Here is a 12,350-nt window from a genome sequence, read left to right on the forward strand (position 1 = left end):
ATCAGGGCGGAGTGTGACTTGGAGGTGATGGTGTTCACATTCACCTGCTACCCTGGTCCTGATGGAGGTTGGAGGATAAGGGATTGGGAAATGCTGTCAAAGTTCTGGTAGAGTTGTGTAGGCCCAGACTGGAAGGTAGGTTCCCTTCCCTGAAGGACATTAGTGAACCAGTTGGGTTTTTATGATAATCCAGCAAATTTCATGGTCACTTTTTCCTAATGCCAGTCCCACACATTGAGCTCAATTTCACACCCAGCCTTTGTGTTTTTGTGAGTTCTCTCTCACTCACCTTTGTTTGTTTTGTCCTATTTTCACAGGGTTTGCAGTCCAGAATCACAAACCCGATATCACATCAGGATCTGACAGTGTTGTCCAATTGATCGTAACCCAAATACCATCGGATTTTGAATATGGTGATTAAGAGCCCTGTTCACAGTGGGGAGAAACCGCACACATGTTCTGTGCGTGGGCGAGGCTTCAGCCGATCATCTGACCTGTTGAAACACAGTCACAATGGAGAGAATCCATGGAAATGTGGGGACTGTGGGAAGGGATTCAATGACCCATCCCAGCTGGAAATCCATCAGTGTACAAGCACTGGAGAGAGGCCATTCATATGTTCAGTGTGTGGAAAGGGATTTTCTGATTCATCCAACCGACTGAAACACCAGCGAGTTCACGCTAGGGAGAGGCCGTTCACCTGCTCCGAGTGTGGGAAGGGATTCACTCAGTCATTCCACCTGCTGAGACACCAGCAAGTTCACACTAGGGAGAGACTGTTTACCTGTTCTGTGTGTAAGAAGGGATTTGCTGATTCATCCTCCCTAATGAAACATAAGCGAGTTCACACTGGGGAAAGACCATTTTCCTGCACTGTGTGTAAAAAGGGATTTGCTGATTCATCCAACCGACTGAAACACCAGCGAGTTCACACTGGGGAGAGACCATTTACCTGTTCTGATTGTGGGAAGGGATTCACTGATTCATGCACCCTGCTGAGACACCAACGAGTTCATACTGGGGAGAGACCATTTACCTGTTCTGATTGTGGGAAGGGATTCACTGATTCATGCACCCTGCTGAGACACCAGAGAGTTCATACTGGGGAAAGACCATTTACCTGTTCTGATTGTGGGAAGGGATTCACTGATTCATCCAGCCTGCTGAGACACCAGAGAGTTCACACTGGAGAGAGACCATTTACCTGCTCCACATGTGGAAAGGGATTTGCTGATCCATCCAACCTCCTGGAACACCAACGAGTTCACACTGGGGAAAGACCATTCACCTGCTCCAAGTGTGGGAAGGGATTCACTCGGTCATTCCATCTACTGAGACACCAGAGAGTTCACACTGGGGAGAGGCCATTTACCTGCTCAGAGTGTGGGAAGGTATTCATACAGTTATCCAATATGCTGAGACACCAGCGGGTTCACAAGTAACTGCTGTGGTTGGATTTAGTTCCCAATGATATTCTTGTCTGAAGCATATTCATAAGAGTGTGTTTCTGCTGAGGTTAATAAACTCCAGCCCAGTTACAGATTCTGTATAAAATTGGAATAAATCAGCTTTGCGATAAACAGTGTGTTGAGTCCTTTTGATATCTCTAGCACAAGTTAGTTCCTTTTGAAGGGCTCTCCCTTGCCCTGTCTCCTCCATCCTCAGCCCCAACGACAATTATGAGGAGCTCATGGAGCTTCTTTGTCACTAAGATTGAGACAATCCGATCAGCTGCCTCTGCTGCTTCCCTCCCTTCCACTAACCCACCAGGACAAACTGTCTCTAAATTTCCCCCAATGTCTGAGCCGTGAACACATCTTTTTCCAGTTTCTCTCCCATCTCCTCTCATGCCCTCTGTGTGCACCACCTGCTCCATCGACCCTATTCCCACTAAACTACTGACCATCCAACTTCCCCATGTTTGCCGTCATTGTCAATGGTTCTCTCTTTTCAGATACTGTGCCTCTCTCCTTTAAACCTTCCATCGTTACAACGTCCTTAAATAAAAACAAGCCCTTCACTCTTCCATCTTTGCATGCTGCTGCCCCATCTCCAGCCTCACTTTCTATTCAAAAATCCTGAAACGTTTTGTAATCTGCCAAATCCGTGTCCATTTTTCAGAGAACTCCCTGTTTGAATCCCTCCAATCAGGTTTCTGCCCTGCCTCAGTTCGATAACAGTTCTTATCAGTCACAAGTGAGATCCTATGTGGCTGTGACACAGGTAAACGTTCCCTTCTGTTCCTTCCCGACGTGTCTCACCTTCTGGGAGAGGAGACAGCCAGACCTGTGAGGAGCACCTCTACTCGGGCAGTGGGCTGAGTTTGAAAATAAACCCAAGAGCGACATCGCAGGAAAACTTGGTTGGTGAGAAGTTGCTGTTCGGGAGTGTGTTTAAATATATTAAAACTAGAAACAAAACCATAACATTTATAAAGAGGTAGCTGCCTGGATTTCAGTAAGGAACACCAGCAATAGGGAAGTAACATTAAATCAAGTCAAAGTGAAATATAGTCATAAAGTAAACTAAAGTAAGGTAAAGTTAGGAGAAGTGTAGCAAAGTGAAGTTACTGTTAATTTATTCTACTCATCCTCCTTTAAGTGTAAAATGAGAAGGAAGTAAAATGGGTAACAGGAAGTAGTAGTGAGGCTACAAGGCATGAGAAACAAAGCAGAGCATGGAGTCTGCTTCGAATGCAGAATTATGTTAAAAAGACAAAATTAAAGGTGCTCTCCCTGAATGCGCACAGCATTCACAATCGATGATCAAAAGGCACAAATAGTAAGATATAGGGGTAAGATATTATTGCCATTATGGAAACATGGCTGCATGGTGACAAAAACTGCAAACTGAATATTCATGGATACTGGAAGTTTAGTAAAGACAGACAAAGAGGTGGAGTTGTGCTGATAATAAGGGATGAGATCAGTGCATTAGTAAAGGGGATCTCAGTTTGGAAGAACAATGTGTGGAATCTGTTTGGGTGGAGCTAAGAATTAGCAAAAGGTAGCAGACATTGGTTGGAGTTGTTCATAGCCTACCAAATAGTAATGGTAATAGTAATGTATTAATCAAGAGATGATAGAAGCATGTAGCATAGGCTATACATTGATCATGGATGACTTCAATCTACGTGTACACTGGGTAAACCAATTGAGCACTGATGCATTGGAAGATGAATTTCTGGAGTATGTTGGGAATGGTTTTCTAGAGCAGTATGTTGAGGAGCCAACTCGAGGACAGTCTATTTTAGATCTAGCATTATGTAATGAAAAAGGACTAATTAATAATCTTCTTGTAAAAGAACATTGAGGGGCGAGTGAACACAATATTATAGTATTTTATACTATGTTTGAAAATGAGGTAGTTCACTCTGAAGCAAGGGTGTTAAAGTTGAATAAAGGAAATTATGAAGGCGTGAGGGAGAAATTGGCTGAGATAGAATGTGAAAATACGTTAAAATGTACAGAGGCAATGGATAGTCTTCAAAGAATTATTACATAACTTACAGCACATACACCTTCCTTCAAGGTGCAGAACCCCCAAAAAGTCAGTCAACCGTGGCTGACAAAGGAAGTTAAGGATGGTATAAGATTTAAAGATAAGCTTATGAAGTTGCCAGAAGTGGTAGTAAACCTGAGGATTGGGAGGCTTTTAAAATACAACAAAAGAAGACCAGGAAACTGGTAAAGAAAGGGAGAATAGCATATGAATGCAATCTAGAGAAAAGATAAAAACAGACTCTAAAAGCTGCTTTAGGCAAATGTGGGTCCATTGCATGCAGAGTCGGGGATTAGAGAAATGGCAGTGAAGCTAAATGATAATTCTGAGTCTGCCTTCACTGGGGAAGATACAAGAAATCTCCCAGGTTTAGAGATCCAAGGGAGTAGGGAGAATAAGGAGTTGAAGGAAATTAATATCAGTAAGAATGGGATTGAACGTTGATAAGTCACTGGGACCTGACATATTAATTAGCAAAATAAACCCACATGGGATAGGAGGCAATACACTGACATGGATTAAGGATTGGTGAACAGGCAGAAAACAGAGAGTAGGAATAAACGGGTAATTCTCGTGTTGGTAAGCTGTGATTAGTGGGGTACCACAAAGATCAGTACTTGGGTCCCAGTTGATCACAATATATATTAACAATTTGGATGTGGGGACCAAATGTAATCCTTCCAAGTTCGCAGATGATACAAAGCGAGGTGGGAATGTGTTGTGAGGTAGATGTAAAGCAGCTATGGGAGGATTTGACTTAGTGAGTGGGCAAGAACATGGCAGATGGAATATATTGTGGAAAAATGGCAGAAGGAACAGACGTTCAGAGTATTTCCTAAATAATAAGAGATGAGAAAGTGTAGATGTACAAAGGGACCTGGGTGTCCTTGTCCATAAGTCGCTGAAGGCTAACATGCAGATGCAGCAAGCTATTCGGAAGGCTCGTGGAATGTTAGCTTTTGCCACAAGAGGATTTGAGTACAGGAGTAGTAAAGTCTTGCTTCAATTGTTTAGAATGCACCTGGAGTAGTGTGTGCAGTTTTGGTCACCTTGCCTCAGAAGGATATTATTGCCATAGAGGGAGTGCAATGAAAGTTCATAGGTTTGTTCCGGGGATGGTGGGACTGTCTTATGAAGAGAGATTGGGCAAATTCACTCTCCTTAATCAGTACATATTTCACCACATCTCTACCTCCTTTTAGATCTGAAGAAGGGTTATACGGACTCGAAACATTATCTCTGTCTCTCTCTCCGCAGATGCTTTCAGACCCGCTGTGTTTTTCCGGCATTTTTTGTTTTCATTCCCCTGTTCCTATGTCTGCGGTGGATCCCCCTCTCCCAGGCCTGGGCTTCCATGTGATGTTCTGAATGATGACAGGATTAACCTTCTCCCTAACCTGTCCTAACCCTTCTGCCCGTTCATTTATTGAAACCAGGGATTCTACTTGTTCTAATGGTGACTTTCCCTGCTTGGCCAGTCATTCCTTGAAGTCAGCCCTTGAATTGTTTGTATATTGTTTTATCATGTTCCCACATTTCAGTAACAAATGTTGAAATGTCTGCTCCACACCCACAGGGTTTCATCTGTTTAAAGTCACAAACAGAAAGGTCCAGTTTTCTCCTGGAGTTTGCGACAAATCAGCTTTCAGAATGATGCAGAGTTTCAGCCAATGAGGGAGATCCGGGCTCAGCCCCACCCCTCATTCACTCTGATTGGCTGGAGGAGCAGCTGCCAGCATTCGGTCATCCAGCCCCGCCCACTCCTCCTTCGCTGCTGGAAAAACTCAACAGATCTGAGATCATCTGTGGAATGAAAAAAAAAATGTTTCGAGTCCGTATGACTCACTGTTTTGTCCTCTCTCCACAGATGCTGTTAGACCTACTGAGTTTTTCCAGCATTTTCTGCTTTTGTTTCAGAATTCCAACATCCACAGTATTTTGCTTTTACTTTAAAGTTGTGAAGTCACCTGAGCCAAATGAGATGCACCCAAGGATACTGGGAGAACTGGGTTAACAGAAATTTCCTCCATTTAAATATTGAGAAGACGAAAGCCATTGTCTTCAGTCCTCGCTACAAACTCCACTCCATAGTCACTGGCTCCATCCCTCTACCTTGCTGGGAGTTGGAGCGGAGCAGTCCTGTGGGAGATACTCGGGAGATGAGAAGCACCTATAAATACAGGTCGGGGATTCGAGTGAGACCTACCTTGCTGGGAGTCAGAGTGGAGCAGACCTGCAGGAGACAGTGGGGAGCTGAGGAGCACCAATAAATACAGACCGGGCATTTGATTGAGGAGCGTCTATAAATACAGAATGGGGATTTGAGTGAGGAGCGTCTATAAATACAGACGGGGGATTTGAGTGAGGAGCGTCTATAAATACAGACTGGGGATTTGAGTGAGGAGCGCCTATAAATACAGACCGAGGATTTGAGTGAGGAACGTCTATAAATACAGACTGGGGATTTGAGTGAGGAGTGTCTATAAATACAGAGTGAGGATTTGAGTGAGGAACGTCTATAAATACAGACTGGGGAATTGAGTGAGGAACGTCTATAAATACAGATGGGGGATTTGAGTGAGGAGCGTCTATAATTACAGATTGGGGATTTGAGTGAGGAGCATCTATAAATACAGGCAGGGGATTTGAGTGTGGAGCGTCTATAAATACAGACGGGGGATTTGAGTGTGGAGCGTCTATAAGTACAGACTGGGGATTTGAGTGAGGAGCGTCTATAAATACAGACTGGGGATTTGAGTGAGGAGTGTCTATAAATACAGACCGGGGATTTGAATGAGGAACGTCTATAAATACAGACCGGGGATTTGAGTGAGGAGTGCCTATAAATACAGACTGGGGATTTGAGTGAGGAGCGCCTATAAATACAGACCGGGGATTTGAGTGAGGAGCGTCTATAAATACAGAGTGAGGATTTTAGTGACGAGGGTCTATAAATACAGAGTGAGGATTTGAGTGAGGAGCGTCTATAAATACAGCCCGGGGATTTGAGCGAGGAACGTCTATAAATACAGACCGGGGATTTGAGTGAGGAATGTATATAAATACAGAGCGGGGATTTGAGTGAGGAGCGCCTATAAATACAGACCGGGGATTTGAGTGAGGAGTGTCTATAAATACAGAGTGAGGATTTGAGTGAGGAGTGTCTATAAATACAGAGTGAGGATTGGAGTGAGGAGCGTCTATAAATACAGACCGGGGATTTGAGTGAGGAGCGGCTATAAATACAGACGGGGGATTTGAGTGAGGAGCGTCTATAAATACAGACGGGGATTTGAGTGAGGAGCGTCTATAAATACAGACGGGGGATTTGAGTGAGGAACATCTATAAATACAGACCGGGGATTTGAGTGAGGAGCGGCTATAAATACAGACGGGGGATTTGAGTGAGGAACGCCTATAAATACAGACGGGGTATTTGAGTGAGGAGCGTCTATAAATACAGACCGGGGATTTGAGTGAGGAGCGTCTATAAATAGAGTGAGGATTTGAGTGAGGAGCGTCTGTAAACACAGATAGGGGATTTGAGTGAGGAGCGTCTATAAATACAGATGGGGGATTTGAGTGAGGAGCGCCTACAAATACAGACTGGGGATTTGAGTGAGGAGCGTCTATAAATAGAGTGAGGATTTGAGTGAGGAGCGTCTGTAAACACAGATAGGGGATTTGAGTGAGGAGCGTCTATAAATACAGACGGGGGATTTGAGTGAGGAGCGCCTACAAATACAGAGCGGTGATTTGAGTGAGGAGCGCCTATAAATACAGACCGGGGATTTGAGTGAGGAGCATCTATAAATACAGAGTGAGGATTTTAGTGACGAGGGTCTATAAATACAGAGTGAGGATTTGAGTGAGGAGCGTCTATAAATACAGACCGGGGATTTGAGCGAGGAACGTCTATAAATACAGACCGGGGATTTGAGTGAGGAATGTATATAAATACAGAGCGGGGATTTGAGTGAGGAGCGCCTATAAATACAGACCGGGGATTTGAGTGAGGAGCGTCTATAAATACAGAGTGAGGATTTGAGTGAGGAGTGTCTATAAATACAGAGTGAGGATTTGAGTGAGGAGCGTCTATAAATACAGACCGGGGATTTGAGCGAGGAACGTCTATAAATACAGACCGGGGATTTGAGTGAGGAATGTATATAAATACAGACCGGGGATTTGAGTGAGGAGCGCCTATAAATACAGACGGGGGATTTGAGTGAGGAGCGTCTATAAATACAGAGTGAGGATTTGAGTGAGGAGTGTCTATAAATACAGAGTGAGGATTGGAGTGAGGAGCGTCTATAAATACAGACCGGGGATTTGAGTGAGGAGCGGCTATAAATACAGACGGGGGTTATGAGTGAGGAGCGTCTATAAATACAGACGGGGATTTGAGTGAGGAGCATCTATAAATACAGACGGGAGATTTGAGTGAGGAACATCTATAAATACAGAGCGGGGATTTGAGTGAGGAGCGTCTATAAATACAGACCGGGGATTTGAGTGAGGAGCGTCTATAAATACAGATGGGGGATTTGAGTGAGGAACATCTATAAATACAGAGCGAGGATTTGAGTGAGGAGTGCCTATAAATACAGATTGGGGATTTGAGTGAAGAGCGTCTATAAATACAGACTGGGGATTTGAGTGAGGAGCGTCTATAAATACAGACGGGGTATTTGAGTGAGGAACGCCTATAAATACAGACGGGGTATTTGAGTGAGGAGCGTCTATAAATACAGACGGGGGATTTGAGTGAGGAGCGTCTATAAATAGAGTGAGGATTTGAGTGAGGAGCGTCTGTAAACACAGATAGGGGATTTGAGTGAGGAGCGTCTATAAATACAGACGGGGGATTTGAGTGAGGAGCGCCTACAAATACAGACCGGGGATTTGAGTGAGGAGCGTCTATAAATACAGAGTGAGGATTTTAGTGACGAGGGTCTATAAATACAGAGTGAGGATTTGAGTGAGGAGCGTCTATAAATACAGACCGGGGATTTGAGTGAGGAATGTATATAAATACAGAGCGGGGATTTGAGTGAGGAGCGCCTATAAATACAGACCGGGGATTTGAGTGAGGAGCGTCTATAAATACAGAGTGAGGATTTGAGTGAGGAGTGTCTATAAATACAGAGTGAGGATTGGAGTGAGGAGCGTCTATAAATACAGACCGGGGATTTGAGTGAGGAGCGGCTATAAATACGGACGGGGGATTTGAGTGAGGAGCGTCTATAAATACAGACGGGGATTTGAGTGAGGAGCGTCTATAAATACAGACGGGGGATTTGAGTGAGGAACATCTATAAATACACAGCGGGGATTTGAGTGAGGAGTGCCTATAAATACAGACCGGGGATTTGAGTGAGGAGCGTCTATAAATACAGAGTGAGGATTTGAGTGAGGAGTGTCTATAAATACAGAGTGAGGATTGGAGTGAGGAGCGTCTATAAATACAGACCGGGGATTTGAGTGAGGAGCGGCTATAAATACGGACGGGGGATTTGAGTGAGGAGCGTCTATAAATACAGACGGGGATTTGAGTGAGGAGCGTCTATAAATACAGACAGGGGATTTGAGTGAGGAACATCTATAAATACAGAGCGGGGATTTGAGTGAGGAGTGCCTATAAATACAGATTGGGGATTTGAGTGAGGAGCGTCTATAAATACAGACTGGGGATTTGAGTGAGGAGCGTCTATAAATACAGACAGGGGATTTGAGTGAGGAACGCCTATAAATACAGACGGGGTATTTGAGTGAGGAGCGTCTATAAATACAGACGGGGAATTTGAGTGTGGAGCGTCTATAAATAGAGTGAGGATTTGAGTGAGGAGCGTCTATAAACACAGATAGGGGATTTGAGTGAAGAGCATCTATAAATACAGACGGGGGATTTGAGTGAGGAGCGTCGAAAATACAGAGTGCGGATTTGAGTGAGGAACGCCTATCAATACAGACCGGGGATTTGAGTGAGGAGCGTCTATAAATACAGACGGGGGATTTGAGTGAGGAACGCCTATAAATACAGACGGGGTATTTGAGTGAGGAGCGTCTATAAATACAGACGGGAGGTTTGAGTGAGGAACGTCTATAAATACAGACGGGGGATTTGAGTGAGGAACGGGCTGTTTCACTGTTGCAGCTGCTGTGAGGCAGCAGGAGTGGGGGGAAAGAGGCAACTGTGATGTCACAGGAAGCTGGTACGTTGATTGGTCGGTAAGTGTTGAGTCTAAGGGACAGTGTGTGAGAAACCAGCTTAGGACAGGCAAGTTCAGGTAGATCTATAAATAAAAATAACGTTACAATAATAAACCAAAATTTGAACACTTTAAAATTCAGATAAAACAACAAAGATTTTAAACAAGCAATAAAATAGAGTTACTTAAATAAAGATCTAATACACATCCCTTGTAGTTAAGAAGCATATAATATTTAGTTGTCAGTGGTACTAGCATTCAGTAAACACAGTAAATTGTAGCATACATAGGAAGAAAGTAATTAAAGTAAATTAACTAAATAACATAAGTTAGAATGGTAGGACAGGGGTTATCTTGCAGCTGTGAGATGTGGGAGCTTTTGGATGCCAAGGCGATCCATGACAAACACGTCTGCAGGAAGTGTAAGCAGCTTGAGGAATTCCGGATCAGGATAATTGATCTCGAAACCGAATTGCAGACACTGCACAACATAAGGGACGGGGGGAAATACCTGGATACTTTGTTCCGGAAGACAGTCACACCTCTTAGAAGAGGGTCATCTGTTTGATCAGCAGTGAGGGACAGGAGGATGTGACTGTCAGTGAGGCAGGTAATGGGACTGAGCAGGCAGTAGTGGAGGAGCCTCAGACTTTGCAAGTGTCAAACAGGTTTGAGGTGCTCACAACTTGTGTGGATGAAAGTGAAATGTGCAAGGTGGATGAGCTGGCTGGCCATGACACTGTGGTACAGGAAGCCATTCACGCAGGGGGAGCAAAAAGGAATGTAGTGGTAGTAAGGGATAGTATAGTGAGGGCATTGACACTGTTTTCTGCAGCAAAAAGTGAGAGTCCAGGCGGCTATGTTGCCTGCCCAGTGCCAGGGTTCGGGACATTTGCTCAGGGTTGGAGAGGGACTTGCAATGGGAGGGGGAGAATCCAGTTGTCCTGGTCCATGTACGTACCAATGACATAGGTAGAACTAGGAAAGAGGTTCTGTAAAGTCAGTATAAGAAGCTAGGTACCAAATTATGTAGCAGAAACTCAAAGGTAATAATCTCTGGATTATTACCTGAGCCACGTGCAAATTGGCATCGGGCAAATAAGATTAGCGAGACCAATGCGTGGCTCAAAGATTGGTGTGGGAGAACTGGGTTCCGGTTTGTGGGGCACTGGTATCAGTGCTGGGGGCAGTGGGGGCTGTACCGTTGGGACGGTTTACACCTGAACCGTGCTGGGATGAGTGTCCTCACAAATCGCATAACCAGGGAAGTAGAGAAGGCTTTAAACTAAACAAGAGCGGTGAGGGATCAAGCTTGGGTAGAGGTAGCAATTGAAGGTGTAGAGTCAAGACAGGAGAGCAAAATAGTAATATGAGAAATGAGGTCAGGGAATGGCAGGAAGGGACTGAGAGAAAAAACCTAAGAATAAATCAATAGTCAAGACTAGATGTTACAACGGTAACAAAAAGACAAGACTGAAGGCTCTCTATCTGAATGCACATAGCATTCAAAACAAAGTAAATGAATTGATGACCCACACAGAAGTAAATAAATATGATCTGATAGTAATTATGGAGACGTGGCTGCAGGACAACTAAGATTGGGTCCTTAATATTGAGGGGTACATGACATTCAAGGAGAATAGGAAGCTAGGTAAAGGTGGAGGGGTTGCATTGTTAATCGAGGGCATTGATGCAATAGTTAGAGATGAGCTTGGATCAGGAGATCAGGATGTAGAATCGGTTTGGATGGAGATGAGGAATAGTAGGGGAAAAATAGACATTAGTGGGAGTGGTTGATGGGCCCCTAACAGCAGCCATAGTGTAGGACAAAGTATTCAAGAGAAAATATTGTGTGCTTGTGATAAAGGGACGGCAATAATCATGGGTGATTTTAATTTACACATTAACTGGAAACATCAGATTGGCAGTAGTAGCCTGGATGAGGAGTTCTTAGAATGCTTTTGAGATAGTTTCTTAGAGCAGCATGTTCAGGAGCCAATCAGAGAGCAGGTTATATTTGACTTGGTATTGTGTAATGTAACAGGATTAATTAATGATCTCAGAGTAAGGGCACTACTAGGTAGCAGCGAGCACAATATGGTTCAATTTTACATCCAGTTTGAAAGGGAGAAGAGTGGGTCAAAGACTTGTATCTTAAACTTAAATAAGGGCAACTTTGTGGGGATGAAAGCTAAGCTAGCTGAAGTGAACTGGGAAACTAGGCTAGAGGAGAGATGAATAGAGAAGCAGTGGCAGACATTTAAGGGGATATTTCAAAGTATTCAGAATGAGTACATCCCGACCATAATGAAAAATTATAAAGGGGAGGACCCACGTTCTGTGGTTAACAAAAGAAGTTAAAGAAAGCATCAGCTTAAGGAAAAAGCAGACAACTCCGCAAAGATGAGCAGCGGGACAGATGATGGGACAGAATATAAAGAACAGTCGAAAATGGCTAGAAGGTTAATCAGGAGAAAGAAATTAGAGTGTGAGAGGAAGTTTGCTAGAAATGTAAAAATGGATAGCAAGTGTTTCTACAGGTGCTTAAAAAGGAAAAGAGTGAGCAAAGTGAGTGTTGGTCCTCTAGAGGGTGACAGTGGGGAGTTAATAGTAGATAAGGAAATGGTGGAAGAAATG

At 43.9% G+C, this 12,350-nt stretch overlaps 1 protein-coding gene across 1 annotated transcript in view; it reads left to right on the top strand.

The window, feature by feature from the left end:
• Positions 1 to 794: 794 nt before the first annotated feature.
• The window catches only part of LOC144698514 (uncharacterized), a gene marked incomplete at its 5' end in the record, with an annotated part of 136,789 nt that continues 125,233 nt past the window's right edge, over positions 795 to 12,350 (top strand). Inside the window, one exon of the mRNA XM_078570452.1 lies at positions 795 to 1,438. Coding sequence (XP_078426578.1) covers positions 795 to 1,438 — 644 coding nt within the window. The remainder of the gene's footprint in view (positions 1,439 to 12,350) is intronic.

Source organism: Cetorhinus maximus, chromosome 23 (assembly GCF_964194155.1).
Source record: "Cetorhinus maximus chromosome 23, sCetMax3.hap1.1, whole genome shotgun sequence".
Lineage (NCBI taxonomy): Eukaryota > Metazoa > Chordata > Chondrichthyes > Lamniformes > Cetorhinidae > Cetorhinus > Cetorhinus maximus.